At 35.4% G+C, this 24,548-nt stretch overlaps 1 protein-coding gene across 4 annotated transcripts in view; it reads right to left on the reverse strand.

Moving 5' to 3' along the window:
* The window catches only part of ERBB4 (erb-b2 receptor tyrosine kinase 4), a 750,739-nt gene that overhangs the window by 225,931 nt on the left and 500,260 nt on the right, over window positions 1-24,548 (reverse strand). For all 4 annotated transcript variants that reach the window (XM_008058078.2, XM_021712356.1, XM_021712357.1 and 1 more), the window contains exon 18: window positions 22,688-22,786. In XM_008058078.2, the coding sequence (XP_008056269.2) occupies window positions 22,688-22,786 (99 nt within the window). The remainder of the gene's footprint in view (window positions 1-22,687; window positions 22,787-24,548) is intronic.

Here is a 24,548-nt window from a genome sequence, read left to right on the forward strand (position 1 = left end):
GTTCCAGTTTTGTGGTTGTTGTTTTTAATGACTTTTTTGGGGAATCTCAGAGTTATTTTTTCTTGTACATCCTTCTCTAGTATATGTAGTAACTAAAAAATGTAGCTCTTTTCACTTTCTCAAGAGAATGTATTTATTCACTCATTATTTATGTTCTCCAAAAGCGAAAGAAGGAGAAAAAAAGAGTAATATCCAAATGGGGCTAGGAAAAAAACCTCTACAATTCCATATATGAATACATACTTGTCCATGGCATATGACAGAGGGGATCAAGTATGTCTCATCAGTCAAGAACAAAAAAGTCTCAAAGATATATATAAAATTCTTGTTATCAATCATATTTGGACTACCAAGAATATCATTTTTTACTTAAGTAGTACTGAATTTTTATGAATGCATATTGGTTTATAATTAGAATGCAATAAGATAAATGCTTCATTTGTACACCATCTACTAACATTCTTTTAAAATCCCCATATAAACAACTATTTGATGCAATAATGTTTTCCTATTTGAAACACAGCTGTCCAGTAATGCATCAAGAAAATTGTAAGAGTTAAATAATTTTTGTGCTTTAGCAAATTGTTAATTCAAATAAAGCTTATTATGGAATAAGGTTAAATTCTCATTATCAAGGCAAATTGACTATATTATATAACATTTCAAAAAAATTGCACTACGAGAATTCATTTTTTAGGTATTTATTTTTATTAGAGCTATACTCAACTGAAATCTAAATTACTAAAATGGTAAGGAGACTCTAGGTTACTACCTCTCAAATAATCATTTACATTTTTATATTTAAACTAACATGATAGTAAAAATATTACCTAAAAAATGATCACTTGCTAAATCAATTTCATCAATGGATTTTGCAATTCAAAGATTCCAACTTTTTAAGATGAAATGAAATTTATTCCAAAAAAAAGTTCATGTCTTCTTATAATGTTATAGTTTGATAAGAAGTTCCCTTATTGTGTTTCATCAATCAAAATGCTGTAAAAATAAGAGAAAGGATGATTCAATTAAAGTGGCAGTTTGGCATGCCTGTGGGACATAGAAGGGAAATGCAGCTAGAGCCCTCTGACGTTCCAGGTGGCCTCTTGGTGGCCTGTGGGCTGTAACAGCGTTAGTGCTGCTGTTAGGCTCCTTATAGGTCTTCATCTTACGAAGTACCAACTACCAAGGGAGAATGGAGAGCATTGGACCACACATCCCTCAATGTGCTTCTCCTACTCACTGTCCTTTCCTACAGGGCAGACGCTTCAAAGCTTTCTTAGACAAAATCTTTAAACAAGACCGCCTCAGTTGGATAATCAGCTTTTTGCCTTTCCAAAGACCTCACTGGCAATCATGTGAAGCTTGGACTGGAGAGGATTAAGCCTGAAAACAGGAAGATCAGGGAGAGCTCAGGCTAAAAATGTCTTTACAGTGTTGTGCTAGGCTGAGATATAGGGGAAAGTTGTGGATGACTTGGGGGATTCCATCGATGGTGTCACAATTCATTACGATAATGACAGAAAAACCTAGGCAAGTATAGGAGTGAAGACTACATCAGTTTGGAGTATGTTGAACTGAGGGCCTAGGAATCTTTTATGTTGTTTTAACTAGTCGGTAAACAGTTGAATATTCTGGTCTAGGTTTCAGAAGAAAGACCTTGGCAAACCTATTTTATTTTTCATTTTAACCTGAAATGTTTTTACCATTTAAGCACTCCCATTTATTTCTTTTGTGCAGACTTTGTATTAAATTTACCTATTTTTTAACTATTTAAATTATTCTAGTGAAGTCAAAACTTTCCCACAAGAGCAAGTATTACACGTACTAGGAAAATACAATATTCTTTTTTGTAGTTTTAGTTGGTGTTACCCACTATTAACTAGATTTCTCATATTACCCAAGGCTAAATTAAAATCTTACTATCCAAATATTTTTTGGTGACACAGATAGTAGATTCTGTTGCTCTAATTTCATTATTTTTCACAAAGGTACTGAACAATGTGAGTATTGCAACTTGATAGAAGGAGACATGTTCAGCAAAGTCATGTATTTGAATCCTGCACTATTGCTTACTTGCTATGAGACTTTAGACCATGCATCCTCTTTTTTCATTGCACAAAACTTATTTTACAAATTGTTATGTGATTATAAAGATACTGACATTGGTCCTAATACATTGCCATTGTTGAAACACTTTGGTAGTCTAAGTGCAGACAAGGCTATTAAGTCACCTTTGGGGTTATAATATGAACAAAATAACACTGGGGCTTGAGAAAAGACTTGAAGTCAGTGATTCTTCACTGTGCATTCACTCTCCTGAGGGATTACAAATCGCCAGAAACTGAATGGAAATCATGCTTGAATATACAAGTATGCGTACTTTTTCTGAACAAAGGATCCATAGCTTTCATCAGATTTTTCAAAGAAATCTCTGAATTGAAAAAACTATAAGAACCCTTCCTTTAGGCTCTTTTCATTTCTGCCTACAAAGAAAATATTATTGGCATAAAAATATGACTAGCCATGCTAATTTCAGTCACCTTCAGTCCTGTGTAAAGAAATATCCTTTAAGCTAACAGGCTCACAAAAAAAATTTCGTGTTCTTTTTTTCCCCCCAACTCTCAAGGTAGATAGATTTGGTGTGTTAACATTTAGATTCCTTCTCCAAGAGGCATACAATTGTTAAATGTCTTCTTTCACCTTGATAATCTATATAACTCTATAGTCTATGAAAAGAGTGGACATTATAAATATTTCCAAAGCACTGCCAACCTCCACCCTTAGACAATTTAGATTGGGCATATTATTTCTATAAAACTTCTCCTATATTTAAATCAAAGAGGATAACTTTTGGCAAACTGTTCCCAATATTTTAAAATTTTACCTTTGGGAAAAGTCAAAGGAGTGCAACTTTTCATTACCATATAGGAACTAGAAATTTTTTAGGTATCTCCCCTAGGAGTGACTGCCTTAAGTAGAGTTATAAACTACCATTTCATAACATGGAGGCTTCTGGTACTTCTGGTTTCCATATGGTGATGACAAGATCATATGCTTAAGGAATGCTGTAGCTCTCAATAAGCAATCAATAATTATCCAAAATATGCCTAATGCTGTTCTTCTGAGAGACTCTTTTCATAATAGAATGAGATTATTGAATTGCTGAAATTATAGGGTATATATTCTTTAGTTTTACTTTCATAAAGTCTAATAGGAAAAACAAAACAAGGCTAAAAGGATCTCTTCTAAGATTTTTAAATTTAAATTCCTTACAGGACTTCAAGTTAACTACGGTAGTTAACTACATATATTTTCTCTGCTCCTTACCAAAATCCTACTAAAATAAGAGTGAAGACATTAAAATAATACAAATATAAAAATCAAAAAAGAATGGGTGGGGGATAATTCAAGTGAAAAAATATCAACAAATTTCAGAAAAATGATAAGAAATAATGACAACAAAACTAAGAGCAAAATGTCAAATGCCTACAAAGAGGGATGCCAATAATATAAAAGCCATTTCAGTCAGGAGAAAAATATGAAAGGTATAAAAATTAGAACACTTAGTAGTACAGATGGTGAAGTTGAGTCAAAAACAAGAATAATAATTAAAATCTCTATAAATTACAGTTAGACTTGTATTGTCTCCCTATTCAGGGTAGCAGGTGACTGAATCAATTTGGCAAGAAATAAGAAATGCTTAAATGGAGAAACTGAGTCAAAAAACAATAATATTTAGGAATACAAGGCAAAGTGGAAGTTGTGAGGGAGGATCTAGTAAAAATATCTTGCTTTTGGCTGTTTGCTCTTTTAAATAAAAGATACATAGTGAACTAAGCTAATTGCTCAGTAAAGGTCAAAGCACCAGAATTCTGTGAAAAACCTTTAGTTCTAAAAAGAGAGCCCATTCAAAGAAACAGAAAGAAAAGAATTCAGAGGGAGAGACAATTTAGGGAACAGAAGGCAATATTTTTAAAAATAGCATCCTAAAACAGATGAAAAAATATATCGTACTCATCAATCAATCACGTTTAAAGAAAAATGATGAGAATAAAAATGTTTTTTGAAATTAAAAGTATCTTACATGGCATTTGATAAAACTGAAAAATCAAGAAAATTCTTAAATCAAAAAAATATGTAAAACTACAAAATCTGAGAAAATGGACTAAAAATTCAGAGGATCAATCCAGAAGATCCAGCAAATGATTAAGAATGCCAGAAGAAAGAACAGAAAAATGTGATAAACATTATCAAAGATGCCACAGAGAAAAAGAAAATCCCCATTTTAAAGTTACTAAGTTTCCATACTTAAAGCGTCCCTTGGCTCAGAACAATAAATGGGGGTGGGGAAGGGGAGAAGTCCTAAGTCTAATCACTTGGAAATTTGGGGAATAGCAGAGAGGAAAAAGATCCTGAAATATTTGCAAGAGAAAATCAGGAATTTGAAATCAGAATGGCACTGGACTTCAATAACAACAATACTGGAAGATTAAAAAAAAAATGGAGAAATGTTTGCAAAATATTGAGGGAAAAGAACTATAACTGGATTTCACACTCTGGCAAGCTAGCAAACAAAGAGGGGGTATAAGTATTTTCAAATGTGCCAATTCTGAAAGAAAGACAGAAATACAAGAAACACAGAAAGAAAGACAAAGACAAAGAAAACAACTGTGACCATGTACTCTTTCTCGGGAAGCTATTAGTGCAAGACTACTGTGTGAAAGATCAATTCATTACTATACCGTACTTCAGTGTATCCTCTGTGGTAAATAACTGAATTCCTTTCAAAACTTCTCCTTTAAAGTTGGCATGATGTTAACATTTTGGGTAGAGGGCTCTGGAGGGACATTGCAAGAGGAAGAAGATTCCTGTTATTTCTGGCGCAGGCAGGAGGATGATGTGGGCAGGTGTTGGGAGCGGGGAGGAGTCCTGGTGTAGATATGAGAAAAATCCATAGCGCAAACCCATCAACACAGGCCCAGGATCTGGTTGGTCTTCCTTGACCTTCAAGCCTTGGTCTGGTGATAATCTTTCCACAGCTCTTTTGACATGAAAAGCAGAGTTTTGCACAGCCTGCCTGTTCTGCAGGCTTCCAAAGTGCAGGTGCCTTGGCATTTCAGCAAGCTGTCACACCTCCTGCCCTTGCTGGCCCGCTTGGATGCCACCAGCAAGCCCCCTCACAATCTGTATGGATTTCGTCAACACCCACACCGCCAGCCACAGATCACTTGCTCCCCGGTCTACACACCAGAAGATGCTTACTGTTTGCCCTACAGCTCCAGATCCACTCCAGCCTGTCTACAGCAGCAAATGTTATTCAATGGCCAAAACACATCTCAATCCATGTCTAGACTCTTTCACATTTATCCTTTCTAAGGTATTTTCTCTCACCACCAGGACAACCATACAGAGTTTCCTCATATTTAACCCAGAAGGACGAAGACATGGTTGGTATCCAGGAACTCAGGAGAGAAACCAAGGGACAGTCTAGATTAGAAAGAGAGAATCTAGAATGATCTGGATGGGACTCAGAACTAGATATAACCAGTCCAGACTATAGCATGAGAGGCAATTTCTAAGGAAGGATGGCTCCCAAGCAAGAGAAAAAAGAAGAGTAATTGATAGATTTCCTGATAGGAAAAGATAATCTGATCATATGATTGGTAAGAATTAGATGTAGGGATATAGAAAATTTAGGAAAAGAATTCTTAATAAAACGATTTTCAACACTGGCTAGACAGTACTAAATATAATGTGAAAGTATGGTATAAATACTATGTAGGAAATATGAATAAAATATGTAGCAGATTTTCTAAGAAAACTAAATATCCATTTTCCATATGAGAAAGTCAATAGATTTTTTTTAAAGTCAGTAGATTATATCTAAAATAGATACATCAAGAAATGGCAATAGCATAATTTTGAAAGCATAAAGGCAAATACCAGAAGAAACAACTAAAAGCTACCTCTGCGATGAAAGGCCCCAAAGAGCAATCAGTAGGACTTTTAAAATGTTGATTATAAGTCTTGTAGTACTATGCACTTTATACATATTGGGTGAATATACAATTATATTTATATATTTATATAAAATTGATATCTATTTTTATCTGTATACACTACTCTAATTCTTAAAAATTGAGACAAGAACTTACTTAAAGTTTCTATTACAAAAGATGGGCAGGGAAAAACTGAAACAAAGTATGAAAGGAAAGAAAAGAGAAAAATGAGGTTTGTTGTTTGAAATAAAAACATGTTCTAGGCTCTGGTCTGACCCGTGCTAGTAACCATTTTAGCAGACACCTACCGGGTTGTCTCTAGTTCTTCCCTCTTGACATATTAATCTTGTTCTTCACCCACTGTACATGATAAAATTTCTGGACCGTTATCAGCCATTTTGAATAACAGGACTAGGTCCTCTTCGTTTGATCCAAGGATAGGCACAATTTCAAGACAGGCCAATGAGAATCTTTTTCCTAGCCCTGCTTCCCATACTAGGGGTTAGTGGGGCATTTCACACAGGCTGGGCAGAAGCTGAGGTGAAAGAGATCTCTGCTGATGCTTACAGGGTTAAATGTCCTAGTTCCGGGTCATTCCTGCGGCATAGTTGTATTTCTGCTGTATGTGTTCTATCAGATTATCCATAATTGTTCAACTGGGCATATTAAATTCACATTTTTTATTGAACTATTACAGAATCCCACATTCACACAGACATTTTTCCTACTCTCTCAAACTATTTTACGTTTTTTCTTTGATACACTTCAAATTGAGTCTTATAGTCTAATATATAGATCAACTGATGCTGCAATGGTAAATTAAAAATGCCAGTTATCAGGAATGAAATATAAATGTATTATTACTCTCTGTAAGGTGTTATCATAGTAATCAACACCCTGAGAAAAAGAAAGATGATTTGAGCCTTAGCTTATATGAGCATAGTGAGAGCTTTCCAAATGGTAATTGAATTTCTACCTATTTTTTGTTTGTCTGTTTCCTAAGTTGCTTTAAATGGTGAAACTGATAGTGTTTTACTTATAGTTAAATTTCACCTTGAAATTATGCTACTGTTCCCTAGCAAACAATGATATATTCCTAAATTTAAATACTTGAGAAAGAAAAACTCAAATGATATATATCACTGAGTAATCCTCCAAGGCCCCAGTCCCTGAATACTTTATGCTCTAATGCTGATTTGTAAGTCAAATAGTTTAGGTGTATGCCAGTGTTCACTTTCAGTCTTATCAACCTCATAGTACAAAGAGACCTTGTAATGTAATATCTCATCACCAAAATGACAGTCAGATAACATGGGATCATGCTTCAGAAATGCCTTAGCTGGCAAATACATATTTTTAAACAGATTGTTTGGTTGACTTAAATATCAGAACTGTCTTTCATCAAGTCTTGATTGGTTGACTGTTATCCTTGAACCAACATTGCCTTGTTTTGAATGCATTTTATTTAAGGTGATGAAAATAATAAGTTGTATTATTAACAAAAATACCTTAAAGCCTTCATTTACTATCCACATAATAACAATTTGTCATATATATTACCCTTTAGAAACTGGAATATTCTGCAATCTATTTGAATTGCTAATGTGTAAAAAGGACATGCAGAGAAAATTCCTAAACAATAGGAAGTTCTTAAATACAGGCTTTCATTTTCTTACTGTGAATAGTTGGCAGTAATTATGCAAGTCTTTCTGCTAGCATGTACTTTAAAGCTGGATGGCCTTTGTTGCTTTATTACCACTATGAATGGAAAACTTCCTCAACATACTTGGATCACGGTTAACAGACTTCACAAAAACTGTTTCTCTGATATTGTTTTAAGTTAAAGCTAATATAAACTAAAATCTAAAAGGGAGAAAATAATTCACTGATTCAGAATGGGCAATGATGTACAAATCCTGCAAAGAGATACATATTAAGTTCACTGGACAAATGTTCTGTACATCAACGTCACTCAATCTAGGAAATGCTGTGCTGTAAAACCTATGGAAAGAAGAGTATGGAAGCGTACTTGGATATGAGGGCCCCTTCTGATTTAACGGTAATTTCCATATGGACATTAGGAAAATACAAGGGTTCTCATCTACTGTACGTCTCATTGCAATGTATGCACTGCTGAAGTCTGAATTTCCTGAAATCAACCAGATGGATGCACTCTTCACAGAAATTGAAACTGAGTTCATCGTTTCCAGCTTATTCCCTGTTCAAAAATGTGCCATCCTGCAGGGAGCATGACTCAAAAGATGGAATATGAATAGATGTTATTTTTCTTTTCTTTTCTTTTCTTTTTTTTTTTGAGTTGGAGTCTCACACTATCACCCAGACTGGAGTGCAGTGGCCACTCCTGGCCACCGGAGCCTCGACCTGCTGGGCTCTGGCGATCCTTCCGCCTCAGCCTTCCAAGTAGCCAGAATTACAGGCATGCACTACCACGCCCGGCTGATTTTTTGATTTATTGTAGAGATGAGGTCTCGCTGCCCAGGCAGGTCTCGAACCCCACGGGCTCAGGCAATCCACTCACCTCAGCCTCCCAAAGGCGCGGGATTACAGGCTGAGCCACTGAGCCCGGCTGAAGTTATTTTTCCATAATATCCTGACTTACTTCACATGTAATTTAACAGAAAATGAATGCTTCATACTAATAGCTACCATGCATTATTATATTTATTAAAACCTGCCAGAGTTATTTTACAAGACAGTATTTTACAATAATATAACACCTAATCGAGAAATTTTTTTGAGTCGGAGTCTCACTCCATTGCCCAGGTTGGAGGGCAGTGGCACACTCACGGTCACCCCAGTATCAACCTGCTGGGCTCCAGTGATTTTCTGCCTCAGCCTTCCAAGTAACCGGAACCACAGGCGTGCATTACCACGCACAGTCAATTTTTGATTTATTGTAGAGACGAGGTCTCACCAAGTTTCCCGGGCTAGTCTTGAACCTTGGCTCAGGCAATTCAGTCACCTCAGCCTCCCAAAGTGCTGGGATTACAGGCTGAGCCACCCAGACCAGCAGTCGATAATTTTTTTAAAAATATTTTTTAGCATCTCTGACAACCCAAGATCAGCTATCTCTTTTTATTTTGCTTTCAAAACATAAATATTAGCTGGGCTCATGTTGGACACTAAACTTGTAGGTAACAGAAGTAGAATTTAGGCCAAGAGCTTCTATACCAAAATTCTACATTCAGTACTTCTTCTACATAAGAGGTCTCTCAATGAGTATTTATAAAATCCTCATTAAAATATTAAAATAGAAAAATAAAACTGCCCAGTAAAAAAATCTTATTGAAATCACCTAGGAGTTTAAATTAATTAAAAATTTAGACACAGATGGTGGTAAATTTCTCTGTTTAACAGATAAAGCATTCAATTAAATAATGATAAACTACAATAACAATTCTGTTTGCTTCAGAAGCAGAGGAAAGACTATGCCTCATTAAGGAAAGTCCTCTACTCCATTTTCAGTTAGAAAACTCTGCTAGTAGAGCTTGAACAACTATCCTAATACTATAAAAAAGGGATTGGCAGTAGTGGGAAATTGCTAGGGGAATGGAATGCACATCTCATCAACAAGGGTACCTGCATAATGAACATTTGTATAGCTAAACCTGAATTGTATCCCATGTACTTAAAATTAAAAAATTTAAAAAGAAAACTCTGCTAGCAGAATTATATTCCAACTAATATTTATATCTTCATTTATAAATTGAAATGGCATTTCCTTAGTTTACACATATCCATGAAGTATATAAATACAGATTTATTGTGCAAAAAAACTCCAAAGAAATGTGTATATCATAAGAGAATATAACAAAGATTGAGGAGAAATGAATGAATGTTAATTTGAAATGGCTCTAATTTTTTTTTAACAGGCAGTTACTTTACATGATAATTAGATTACCAAGCAGAACAGTTGATTTTTTTCTCTTACAAACCTGGTCATATTATTTATACATCTCAAAACTATAAAGGTAAACTAAGAATATCGTTGTGGTCATTTTATGAGATATAATTGTATGTACAAGTCAAAAAAACAGAATAACAGTACATTTAAAAAATATTTTTATGTCAATAAACCCAATAAAATAAGGGAATTCATGACATTCTTCAGGTAAGAATTTACAGTCAGAAATGCTCAATAAATTAACCTCCAAAAGTAATAATCAAAGTAGAAATGAACACTTCTTTGCTTTAAAAAGGAAACACAATATTTAAAATATAATATTTATAAATATGTTTTAAACAAACATATTTGCTACAAGAAAATATAAGATGAGAATAAATAATAACTTATTAGACAGGTATAACCAAATAAATTGGAAGGTCAAATTTCTGCACTGGTGAAGAGATCAAAAGATCTCTAAAAAAGCCGGGCTCGGTGGCTCAGCCTGTAATCCCGCACCTTTGGGAGGCTGAGGTGAGTGGATTGCCTGAGCCCGCAGGTTCGAGACGCGCCTGGGCAGCGAGACCTCATCTCTACAATAAATCAAAAAACCAGCCGGGCGTGGGAGCACATGCCTGTAATTCCGGCTACTCAGAAGGCTGAGGTGAGTGGATTGCCTGAGTCCGCGGGTTCGAGACACGCCTGGGCAGCGAGACCTCATCTCTACAATAAATCAAAAAACCAGCCGGGCGTGGTAGTACATGCCTGTAATTCCGGCTACTCGAAAGGCTGAGGTGGAAGGATCGCCGGAGCCCGGCAGGTGGAGGCTGCGGTGGCCGGGAGCGGCCACTGCACTCCAGTCTGAGCGACAGAGTGAGACTCCAACCCAAAAAAAAAAAAAAAAAAATCTCTAAAACTACCAGTAATTATTTTTTTTATTCTTTTAATTTCCGATCATACTTTTTCTGTTTTAGCCTGATGAAATGTTTCATTTTCAATTTAATAGGTCACTAAACTTTAACCCCACTGAAGATGAGGCTATTTTATGCTAGCTATCTTGATAATTCTTAAGAGTACACAGATGACATGGGACTTTGCACCTAGTAGGCACTTCATAAAAACCTATCAAAATATAATATTTTACTCATTCTTCCAAACTAAGAGCAAATATTTACTGAGAACTTACTACTCAGTAAATGGGTATTATGGGGTTACAAAGTATATAATTAACCAAAAGACATTTACAACCTTGTCGGGGATGCAAAAATGAAGCATACCTAGACTTAAAGAATGATTAGGTGTTAGCCGTTATACTTTAATATGCACATTATAAATTTAGGAAAATATAAGAGAAAAAAGAGTAATGTAGGTTGAAATTTACTCCCTTTTTAAGTCAACATTATATGAAAAACTAGAGTATATTGTATTTTAAACCATCTTTCTGCAAAATAATAAAATATTTTTTCTTTCTTGAGAGTATACAGGAATGAGTATTCTACATTTCGAAATGAATTTATTTTGAAAGAATTTGGCTTCTTGCTTTGCACAAGAGGAAAATTATTTTCTGACTTTATACTGAAACCGCTTGTAATTGCAGCTCTCCCAAAAAACTTACACGTTTCCTATGGTTAATTTTCCACATGCTTGCTAGAGCTGACAATTTTTAATTTACTGGTCAGATCCACCTATTATTTGTATGCATTATAACAAACAGATTCCTGATTCACTAAAAATTTTTTGTGGAGCTACAAGAAAATTATAGTGAATATAGCTGAAATCAACCAGGGCCTTAGATCTTAATTTTAAATCATTTTTTAAAAAAGAAAAATGAAAAAAAGCAACTGATTCCCTTGGCTATTTTCTCACCAGGAAACAAATGAAAAAGGGAAATTTATTTCTGTACATAAATCCCAAATGTTTCATTTTCATTTTCCCCAAGTTAACTTCTCACCTAGCTAAGCAGCATTTTCTGCTATTATTAGCTTCTGGTCCAATATTAGCTGACCAGTATCCGTCAAACTCCTTGGTTCAATGAGCTCAGGGACTCCCAAAGAACTCCATGTATGCAGACTTCTGCTTACAGTTTCTAATTATTTTCCAACAGATAATGGAACATTTAAGTTCAGAGAGGTTAGATTAAATTTGTAAGTGGAACAAACTTTAGATAAAATTGCAACAGCAAGGATCACTGTAGAAAACTCGAAACTTTTTAGTTTTGAGATCAAAGACCCTCATGGTTTTTCTTTTGTGACAAACTGGTCTCATAATTTTTCTACTTCAGTCATGTTTGTTCCTTTCTAATCACACCGTGCTGAGCTATACATGAACTGTAAGAACAATCAACAAAAAGATGCAGTAGCATCTAGAAATGTTCAAAAGAATGTCTTGATTTTTATTGCTTACTGGAAAAAAATTCAAGCTGTTTTGGTAGTAACCAAAACATAACATTGTTTCAACAGACTCAAAGAAGTATAGATTCTGGTAATCATTTTATGAAAAGTGGTAATGATGCAACTAAAACATTTATGTAATATTTATAAAAAACACTTATGCACCTGATTTTTAAAATAAATTCAGAGAGGTATGTATGCTTAAGAAAGTTACATATAGTTTGGTTTTCTATTCTGATGGTAACAGTGAGTAACACAAAATGCCATATATATAGTAACATAAGATGTCTGTTATTGTAGAGAAGAGGTCTCGCCAAGTTGCCCAGGCTAGATTCGGGCAATCCTCTCGCCTCTGCCTCCCAAAACGTTGGGATTACAGGCATGAGCCACCATGCTCGGCTACTATTACCATTCTTAAGGATGATGATAGTATGGAGTCATTGCTGACGGTTTCTGTTTAGAAAATCATTTTATGTAACCAGGTAAAAGCAGAACCATTGTCAATTTGTTTCATTTCTAACAGTTTGTGCTTTGGAAATAGTAGACATAAACCTTTGACTGATACAGCTGTGGTGTTAGGTAGAATGAGGAATTCTTTTGATTATTTGAGAAATCCATCAAAGAAAAATATGGAGAAGTCTTTGCAAAGTAATCACTTTTGTAATACCATTTTTAGCAACTCTAACCATGAGATCATTCTAATAGATAATTACCTAGTAGTGTCACTAAACTTGCAAAGTAACATTAAAAAAATACAATAGAGAGTATTTTTTATCCTTTGTCCACATACCACACATATGTAGATATGCACCTGTGTGTATGTGTGTGTGTGCTTCCCATTGCAAATATCACAGCATAGGAAGCTTTCATTCCCTCAACCCAATGGCTGCCCTATGAATAACTAAAATCACTTTATGACATGTTATGCAAAACAGAACTTAATGTAGCTAGTTCCAATATTTTGTATCCCTGACTTTATAAACAGATTAACAAAACCATCTCTATCAAGGTTTAACATGTTCAAAGTTGTTTTCTGGCTTTCTGAAAATTCTATTTTCTAGACACTGCTTGAGGTGTGAGCAAAAAGTTTGTACCTGCACTTTATGAACAATCGATATTAGAAACTGCTTCTCGACGAGCTCGGTGGCTCAGCCTGTAATCCTGCGCCTTTGGGAGGCTGAGGTGCGTGGATTGCCTGAGCCCGCGGGTTCGAGACCCGCCTGGGCAACTTGGTGAGACCTCATCTCTACAATAAATTAGCCGGGTGTGGTAGCGTGCGCCTGTAATTCCAGCTACTCGGAAGGCTGAGGCGGAAGGATCGCCGGAGCCCAGCAGGCCAAGGCTGCAGTGGCCGGGAGCGGCCACTGCACTCCAGTCTGGGCGACTGCGTGAGACTCCAACTCAAAAAAAAAAAAAAAAAAAGAAAGAAAGAAAGAAAAAAAAACTGCTTCTCCTAATGATTTGTCAGACTGAGTGGGGATTTTTTTTTTAAGTCCTAATAATCATCAAACACCATTCATATTGGAATCATAAACTGCACATGATCAGTTTAATTCTGTTCCAGCTCTATGTGGCATAGTAGCACATTCTCTAATCATATACACAATTCACCAAATTGTAGAGTTTAGCAAGCTGGAGACTACCTACTATATGGAAAGCTGTGCTTTCGATGGACTACTGATTTCCATCCCCTAAACTGCATTATTGGTACAGTAAAAAACGTGCTCTTAAGAAATGCCCATTCATTCACATAAATTCAAAAAAAGAAAAACAAACATTTTGGCGAAACAGAGGCAGTCATAAAGCTAATTAAGTTTCATCTTGAGGCTTACAAAGAGTAACCTATTTTGGATTTGAGTGGTCTCTTTTAAGTAATGCAAGAGAGAAATTAAGCCTATTGGAATGCAAAACTTATCAAGTACTTTGGCTTTAAACTCTTTAGTACCCCCTAAGGCAATACTTAAAGCTCAAGTTTTATAATAGCTACCAAATTCAGTTAACTCTTACTAGCAATGATTTATAATACCTGAAGTCAATTATTTTCATGTATTTATTTTTGGCCAACTCTGTGATATCAACTTTTTTTTTCTTTTTATACAGAATGCTGTGCTTGTACCTTCACTCTTATTGGAACAAAAAAGTAAATAGGAAGAAAGGAACTTTCATAGCAGATTTTATCTGGGGGAGCAAACACTATTTAAAATTATTACATTAGATCCCAGGAACTCAGGTGTAAGAAGCAAACAATGAAAGCCAGTACGACCCTCCAAATATAATGGAATATTCGCAGGTAAGCATCAAAAAGGTTTCCTATAAGAGGTTCTTGTAACAGGAATTAGGTCAGGACAGGTTACTGATCTCTTGCATGGATAGGAGAAAGTCTTCCAAGCGTTTTCTCCACAAAGGGTTTTCAGAAGGCACATCATGCCCTCTACCAGAGTCAAAATGGAAGGTCTATATCTCAGTAGTTTATTTGTTTCTCTGCATTCCACACAGCCCTTCAGCTGACTGTGTGGAGATCAGGGATAAGCAACATATAAATCCCTTAGAAAAATGATTCAAGTACAATATTCCAAACCAAGAAAGGACTATGGGAGGCGGGGAATATTACAGAAATTAATTAGACTGGAATAGAGAAGACTTAAAGGAGGAATAACAAAAGTCTTAAAAAATCTGTTCAGACAGTTAACAAGGTAGTTATTCTGTTTTTTCCTATGTCCTTGCAGTGTGCTTGCCATTAGATAAGCAGTGGTGGAATCAGCAGACACAGTCCTTTTCATCAAGGATCTTATAGTCCAGTGGTGGAAAGTAGAATTCTACAATAAAATCAAGGACAGATAATGTAAAGACATGATCATTTATTATGGTAAATGCTACAAAAGAAAATTTCTGAGTGCTGTTAGTAAGTTATAATTTAGATTAAGGAATCAGGAAATGGCTCTTTTTCTTTGAGGAAGTATACTTACGCTAAGAAAATAAAAATAAGTAGGAGTTCACTAGGTATCATTGGTGGATGACACTCCAAGCAAAGGCACTGACCAGCTTGGCTTTCAGGGGGATGGAAAGAAAGTGAAGAGACCGACAACTGGGGAAGTAATACAGAGCTCTACAAGCTAAGAATCTGGTATTCTACATTACTTTAGTACATTACTTTAATGAGGCTACTACACCTTTTTATGAAGCGAAATGACACAATTCAAGCTCTGTAGTAGAAAGCAGGGAGATCAACTTAGAAACTAGTCTCAGTTTAAGCTGAAGAAGTTGATGACTTGGATTCAGGTGATGGCAATGGAGTACAAAAAGATGCAGATGTTGTCCAGATGTATTTTTGGAATAGAACCACAGCATTTGATCATGAATTGGAAGTGGGTGGTTTGAGGGGTTGTGGCATTTAAGGATAAATATTAAATTTCTGATAAGGATAACAGGATGGATAAAGATATAGATTACTTAAATGGGGAGAACTGAAGGCAGAAGAGATTAAGAGGTAGGATGAAGAGACTCACTTTGAATGTGCTAAGCTTGTGATGCCCTTGAGATTTCAGTGAGGCAAACTCAAGAAAGGAGATGAGGTCAAGTTCATAAAACAGACTAGAGATGAATTTGATCATCTAGAAGGATGCTCTTTTTTTAAAATAGCTAGAATGAAAAGAGGTCTACAACCTGGCACTGAGAAATTTCCATATTTCCAGGATTACTCACTGCCAGCATGATTTTGAGAAACAGGAAAGTTGACGGTTTTTGTAAGAATATGATTACAATTATACACCATGAGTCGAAGTTAACTGCAGAGGCACGTGAGGATAGGTAGCAGCTGAGGGATAGTGAGATACAGAAAAGAGTCAGTGAAAGGAAAATGAGCTAAAGGGGCAGTTGAACATCATTCGAGAATGGGTTATTTGAAATAGTAATTTCAGATGTGATGTTTCCACCTATGACTAACTAGCTCCATACAACTATCAGGACATGAACAAAAGTCCATGAGATAAACTTTAACAAATGTGGTTGATTTTAATTACTGGGATTTTTTTTTTTTTTCTTTTTGGTGAAGCTTTGAAAGATTCTAAATCCTGTTTCTAATGACGTTTAAGATCCTTTTTCTGAAGATATTGTTTTATTATTTAAAGCCAAGTAACATTATAAATGCTTTTAAAATTGCTTTAGCTATATATTTTTTTTAGATTAGAAAATAGTTTATTTAAAAGTAAATTAGAGAGAGAGAGAGAGAGAGAGAGAGAGAGAGAGAGAAAGGATTTATCTCCCCAAAGTCAGGAAGCATAGCGATAGCCATAGCTCAGAGAGCATAGGGCTACACCAGAGCCTAGCAAGGCAATGGTCAAGCTATAACTTTTTCTTAGGGAAAAGAGGATTGGTTGACTGACTTTCCAAAATCATGCAAATAGTATAGGATCCTGTGACATTTAAGCAATGGCCTCGCTGGACTCGGTGACTCAGCCTATAATCCCGTGCCTTTGGGAGGCTGAGGTGAGTGGATTGCCTGAGCTCACGGGTTCGAGACCTGCCTGGGCAAATTGGCGAGACCGTATCTCTACAGTAAAATCAAAAATGAGCCGGGTGTGGTAGCATGTGCCTGTAGTTCCAGCTACTTGGAAGGCTGAGGCGGAAGGATCGCCGGAGCCCAGCAGGTCGAGCTGCGGTGGCCGGGAGCGGCCACTGCACTCCAGTCTGGGTGTCAGAGTGAGACTCCAACTCAAAAAAAAAAAATTTTAAAAAGTAATGGCCTAAAATTTTTCTTCATCTTTTTTTCATCTCTGAAATCGTTGAATTCTATTCACATATGCAAATCAACAAAAGCTGTAAGGCCAAAAGATATAGTTGAATAAAATAATATGAATTTTTAAAAAATCCATTATCAGTATGACACAGGATCTAGCTAAGAGTTAATATTACTTTGTAAAGTCACACACATGAACTTTTGTAAAGTAAAATGTTATAGAACAAAATATCTTTGAATTATTTTGTAAATCTGCTATCATCTGAGAGAAAATGTAAACTACCAGTAAATTTTATTCATCTCACCCCACTAGTATGACATCAATTAGAGTTGAAACAGCTCTCATCAAAATATTAAATATTATAAGACAATATAGAGAAGGGAAATATAAACACAGTTTACATGGACATTCCTTCAGAAAATAGCAAAATGTCAGCTGTATAAGATATTAAAAAGTTGCTATGGTATAGAGAGAGGGAAACAAGTTATTCTGTTTTAATAAGAATATTATCATTTACATATTAAGGTTGGGTAATCTGAAACCCTTTCCCCTGTAGCACTTTACTGTGATCCATGTGGTGAATTTGGTGTGGAAAAGTGGAAACTAAAGCCAAGAAGAGTCATGCAAACACAAAGTCAGTACTTGTTATCAGTCACTGGAATTTAGAATCATTACAGATTTTTTTCATTCTCAGTTCTTTTTTTTAAAGCAAATAATTTAGGTAAAGCACTTAAAAACAATACCAATTGCCGGGCTCGGTGGCTCAGTTTGTAATCCGGCGCCTTTGGGAGGCTGAGGTGAGTGGATTGCCTGAGCCCGCGGGTTCGAGACCCGCCTGGGCAGCGAGACCTCATCTCTACAATAAATTAAAAAATCAGCTTGGTGTGGTAGCGCATGCCTGTAATTACGGCTACTCGGAAGGCTGAGGTGGAAGGGTCGCCGGAGCTCAGAAGGTTGAGGCTGCGGTGACCGGGAGCGGCCACTGCACTCCAGTCTGGGCGACAGAGTGAGACTCCAACACACACACACAAAAATGCCAACCTATATTAGGCTTAACTATTACAGGGAAAAATAGAGTAGTCAGAACTAGAAAAACTGTATTCTCTCTGATTTTACCAGTCCATGGCTCCCAATTCTAGGATTTCTGTTCAATAACATAATTTCCTAGGTATGCGTACTGTACCATTTGATGGATTAAAAAAAAAAAAAAGGCAAAAAACACCAACCCCCTCCCCAAACCCCCAAATCCCTGCATTTTCCCAATAAAATGGTGCCATTTAAAACAAGAACTAGGAGCATGTATAAATGCAGGCATTCTTCTTATGAAGGTGGACCTTTTGAGCCATTTTCTTAATGTTGTTCAATGTGGTCTTTCTTTATGAGACTAAAGAATGTACCGGCCATTCACTAGCAGAGTGTTATTATTGTCATTATGAATCCATTAGACATATTCAGGTGAGCTGAGTAACAGCCCTGTGACCAAACCCTCCTTCTCTTGCTTTTACTGAAGCCTTTAATAGAACACAAACTGCCCCTTATTTATTTTTTACCTAAGGTAAAATTCTAAAAAAAAATAAAAGGCCTCTCCTTTGTCCTTGGATATCAATAAAAGTATTGAATATGGTGATGAATTTTGAGTATTAAGTTGCTGCATTTGTGTCATTTATTATAATAACCATGAAAGCACAGCTAGATCAGGTGAAGAGTGATTATAGAATCTAGAATGTACTACTCTAAGTGTAAAGCTGGAAGGGGAAAGGGAGGTCTAATAATAAGTGTATGCAATTTCCATTGTCTTCGGAAACCTTATTTTCTTCTCTAAAATAGTACACAACACACAGTCACACGTGCAGATAAATACAAACACACGTATACACTAGTTTGCAAAGGAGACAGGTAGCAGGGTAGTAATAGGTCTTATTTTAGTTTGAAGTTATCCTTGGAACATTCTTCCACCCACCTTTCTTCGATCAACAGCTTTCTCTTGCCACTGAAGCCGATTTTGCTACTATCAGCAGGTAGAACATACAGGGGGATAAATGTCCCTCTCTCCCGGCATCCCTCAAAGTGCTATAGCCCCCAGCTCCCTTAACACTTGAATGGGATAATTCTAAGGTGCACATCCCACACCGGCTCGACGGTGAAAAGAAGTCCAGTCACTCACAATGGAAGCTAGTTTCATTGTGCAGTCTTACTTCCTCACTCCCTTATTGGATGAGTCTGTTGCCTCTAAAATAAACTACTTTGGCTCAAATCTTTGTTTCAGGGGTGGCTTCTGCTTCCGTAAGAACCCAAACTAAGACATGTTAAATAGATTACTTTTAATCTAGTAACTCTGGAGTAGTTATCATTTCAATTCAAGCCTTAGGTTAAAATTTAAAATGATTTTACTTATACAAACTTTTCTGTTGTGATTTGATTTGTTATTCAAATACATATGTGTATATATATATATATATATATATATATATATATATATAAAGTCTGGATCTTTTAATATATATATATATATATATATATATATATATATATATATTTTTTTTTTTTTTTTTTTTTTTTTTTTTTTTTTAAGTCTGGATCTTGCTCTGCTACCCAGGCTGGAGTGCAGTGGCATGATCATGGCTCACCTCAACCTGGACCTCTGGGGCTCAGGCAATCCTTTTGCCTCAGCCTCCCAAGTAGCTGGAACTACAGGTACTTACCACTACGCCCAACTTATTTAATTTTTATTTTTTATTTTTTTTTGAGTTGGAGTCTCACTCTGTCTCCCAGACTGGAGTGCAGTGGCCACTCCCGGCCACTGCAGCCTCGACCTGCTTGACTCCGGCGATCCTTCCACCTCAGCCTTCCGAGTAGCCAGAATTACAGGCATGCGCTACCATGCCCGGCTGATTTTTTGATTTATTGTAGAGATGAGGTCTCGCCAAGTCGCCCAGGCGGGTCTCGAACCCACAGGCTCAGGCAATCCACTCACCTCAGCCTCCTAAAGAGTGGGATTACAGGCTGAGCCACTGAGCCCGGCTTATTTTTTATTTTTTTGTAAAGAAGAGGTCTTACCAAGTTGCCCAGGCTGGTCTTGAACTCCTGTGCTCAAGCAAGCCTCTTGCTTCAGCCTCCCAAAGTGCTGGGATTACAGGCATGAGTCACAGCACCCAGTCATGTTCAAATATTTATAATGGTCTACACTAATAACAGATGAGCTAAAAATGTAAGTATGCAATTTAGGCATATGTTCGCATTACAATTATACCAGTCAACATAAAATATTGAATTTGTCATCAATGTTGCCTGTCAAACTGCGTTTTAATCATTGTGATGCTATCCTTCTAATGTTTTGAAAGAAATCACCAAGATAATAAGAAGTGTTTGTGCCTGATATTTATTGACACTCTGTCAATAGCGGTCCATCAATCTGTTAATCTTCTAGCATCTAACTACAAGTAGGAAAGGCACAGTCAAAATATTTTCTTTAACTTTTTTTTACTTTTAAAAAGAACAGATTTCTTTGAGTCTGTTGGTTACTATATCCATCAACCATCTAGGAAAATGACTCCTTTCAAGGCTCAATCAGAGCCTCATCTAAAATTCAGCGGAAATCTAAGCCTTCAAGCTGCCATCCTCACTCCTGTTTCCATGGGAATAGACTTCAGAAAAAAAAAGAAAAGAAAAGAAAAGAAAAAGATGGGGTTAGGAGCTTTCAAATAATCATTCAAAATCATGATGAGGTTTTTAGAGCTTTTTTCTTAGGTGTGATTATTTTGTAACCTCTTAACCCCCTTTTACCAGTCTGTTTCCATGGAAATATGACAAAAATGGCTGTCCAAGCTCCAGCAGAGATTATTAGCATTCTTGTGAATTTCAGCTTTGGCTCTAGCCTAGGCTGGGCAAGACATGAAACCAACTAATCAGAACAGCTAGTTAGTACCAGCTGATTACCAGCCCTACCATGTAACAAGTTAAGCTAAGAGTGATCTTATACAGGGTGGTGGTTTTATGCAAATTATTCGATCATAGACTGAGTTCCTGTAAAACTTGCAAAAAAACTTACAGGAGAAACTGAATAGAAATATGTAGCAATCCTTAAAGAAATCAAAGTGCATATGCTTGCATCATCTTTCATATGAAGATCATTTGAACATAGAAATCATTCTCATTACTAAAGACATTATGCTAAAAGATAGAGAAAGAACATATATGGTCTTTGATAGAATCCCTGGCAAGATATCGTGTATTGAATTTGAAAAAATAACAGCATGATACATACACAGTTTTATTTCATTCTACTCTCTGAAATGTGCTGAACAGTTCCATCTACAATTTTTGGCTAGGGGAAATCTTAAAGGTCTGATTGACCTTATAAAGTAACTTTATTCTTTAGAGCTCTCTTATTATTCTATAGTTGGAGTTTTTTAACCTATAGAGTCTTATCTTCTGAATTTGAATTGGAAAAAGTAAATGTCAAGGAGTAATTATCTGACACAGGTAGGTTCCTAATTTAAATTTAACAGAGACTAACGTACAATGGAAACTAATCTTGATTGATGTTTTCAATTAAGTAGATCCTAACCATAATAAAATAAAGCAGTCTGGTTAATTTTTCAAATCATCATCACTTTCCCCAAATGCAGTTGGCAAATTATTAGAAAGCAAGGGTTCATCTGCAGGCAAAATCTGGCCTGCCTTTTGTTTGTGTAAACACAAAGTTTTATTGGAACATAGTCACACCCATTTGCATTTGGTTTTGCTTTATTTGTTTTAGTTGCCTATGGCTGCTTTCCCACCAAAAGGGCCAAGCTAAGTAGTTGCCGCAGAGAAAAATTAGCATGCAAAGCCTGACTATTATCTGGTCCTTTAAGAAAAAGTTTACTGATCCCTATTCAAGCCTGTCTGCCTGAACTCAAAGCCGAGACTTGCTATATCCTAACTTTGTGACCTTGGAATAACCTTGGGTTAAGGTCAGTTTTCCAGACTGCCATATTCCGAGGATTAACTAATTTATTATCTGTGAATTATTTTCAACAGTGCTTGACACTTAGTAAATAGTGATGACTGATTTATCACTACCACATAGTCCTGATACTATTCTGCATGACTATTTTTAAGAAAATCATGATATGTGATTACTAAATATAATTGGTTATTGTGATTGTTAAATATTTTTCAGTTCAAATTATTTATTGTTTTTGCTTGAAGTCTACTTAGCTATATTTAACAATAAGATACAAAAACATTACATATCTGATTGAACACAGAAGATAATGCACCTTGAGGACTGTGAATATCTTCAAATTCCAAAGACAAGTTTAAGTGAGCTATCTAAGCAGAGAGTTGTGAACCAGAAGTGTTCTAAAAACTATAACATAATGTGAAGTTGTCTTAGAAATGTCTTTAATTGTAAGATTATACCATTTTCATAGAAGAAACTTTGTAAATTGTGGAGTCTTTAAAAAAAATTCTCAACTGATCTCAAACCAAGCAAAGTAGGGACTAAAGGGAGGTTTGAACTTTTCCTATACGATGTCCACTTATATACCAAATCCTGAATTGTACCCCACATCTTCAAAATAAAATATATAAAAATAAATTAAAAAAATAATTCTCCAAGTAGTAAGTTTGATATTGGATTAAAAATATGATTCTCTGGGTGTCTATACTTACATCCATGAATTCCACATTGGCCTTGGGACCAGTTGTCTCATTGAGAATCTTAATAGCCACAGGAATTTTCACAGTTTCTCCTTCAGGTACCCAAATACCCTTTGGTGAAAGAAAAAATTCACATTAAATTTGACATCACAACCTATTAGCTTCTTAGAAAATAATTTAGAGGTTCTATATCATGTCATTCAATCAAGAAAACTTTATTTAGCACCTGTTATATGTTACAAGTTTGTTGTCTGCAACTTTGTTGTCTGCTTTCATTATCTGAAGATGAATCATATGTGTATATTCTGTTTTAGAGGTATTTGTATTAAGATCAAGTTCAACTTGTATGCATAAAAAGTCTTTAAATCGTGAAGATAGCATGGACATCAAATAGAATAACAATATTGATCTGGATGATATCAACTTCTCAAGACTTTGAGAAGGCTGTTCCATTTTTTGAAGTTCATTTGTCTCATCTGTAATTTAGAAGATTGGGTTAAGTAATATTAGAGGTTCTTTTGAACTTGAATATTATCTAATTATTCTGCAATGAGAAAAAAACACATTCTCATGATTTCAAGTTCATATTGACTTAAGAATTTAATTTCCAATGGTGATTATTTAAGATTAATTTTCAAAGTCAGGTACTAGGGGGTATTGTGCACATATTAATTTGTCCATATTATTAAATTATGCGTGTGTGTATATGTGTGAAGAATTTTTATTATCTGTGAAGAAATATATAATGTTTATATTGGTCTTTGAGAGTTCTCTCTTTCTATCAAAATTTAACTATATCTGAACAGGATATAGACATTGGGAAAGTATAACGTTGGTAGAATTTTTGTAAGGTACAACATTAAGCTAAATAATAGCATTTCTGGGAAAATAAAATCCAAACATTTCAATGAGGACAATAATTTTGATAAGACATGCAAGGATGCACAATTTATATAAGAATACATTTAAAAAGACACATTATCCCAAATGACCTACAAAAGTAAATAGGTCAGGAGGAAGACAAAAAACAAAATCTCAAATTTTAATATATTATCCTTGACATCAAAAAAGACTTCGTATGAGAGTTTTAACATTAAAATAAAAGGAAAAAATTTAATTTGTTATTCCTGAACAGGACGCTTCTACTTTCTTTTTAATATCAGCTGATTGTAGCCATACATAAAATAATTAAGAAGGTTTCCACTTTGAACTTCTATGTTGAAACATAAGTACTAGTGTTATCCAAAGTTATAATAATATGAGAAGACCTAACACAAGAATTATTAGAAAGCATAGTTATAATAATAAAGAAAATAAAAGACTTTAACCTTTAGAAAGTGAATTTATGGTTGCACTGTTCCTAGGCAGGGTGAATAGGGAGCTCCATGTGTCAAATGCAAAATAATAAGCCTAATTTATTGTATAAAATTTTAAAAAATAATGTAGAAATAGAAATAAGAAAAAAAACCTCAAGATCTACAAGTTACATTTGTTCACTGATAGTATGGAAAAAAGGCTTACCATTCATGAGTTAATAAAATAACTGCAGAGGGCGTTATTTTATAAAGACATAGCACCAATATGAAAGTATTCCTAAAGTGTACTTTTTGAAAAATTACAACATATATTTAACATAATTAAACTGTCCTGCTCTTTAAAATAATATTTATTTAAATCATTTACTTCCATTATCTCATTCATAATTTCATCATTTTCTAGGCACGACCAGAACAATTTCAACTATTTGATATCCATAATATTGACTCTAATCTTTTAAGCTTCTTTTTGTGTTTGTGAGTCTGAGTCTCACTTTGTCGCCCAGGCTGGAGTGCAGTGGCACGCTCATGGTCACCATAGCCTCGACCTGCTGGGC

This window comes from Carlito syrichta, unplaced genomic scaffold, assembly GCF_000164805.1.
Source record: "Carlito syrichta isolate Samal-C Ts95f unplaced genomic scaffold, Tarsius_syrichta-2.0.1 Scaffold303208, whole genome shotgun sequence".
Classification (NCBI taxonomy): Eukaryota; Metazoa; Chordata; class Mammalia; order Primates; family Tarsiidae; genus Carlito; species Carlito syrichta.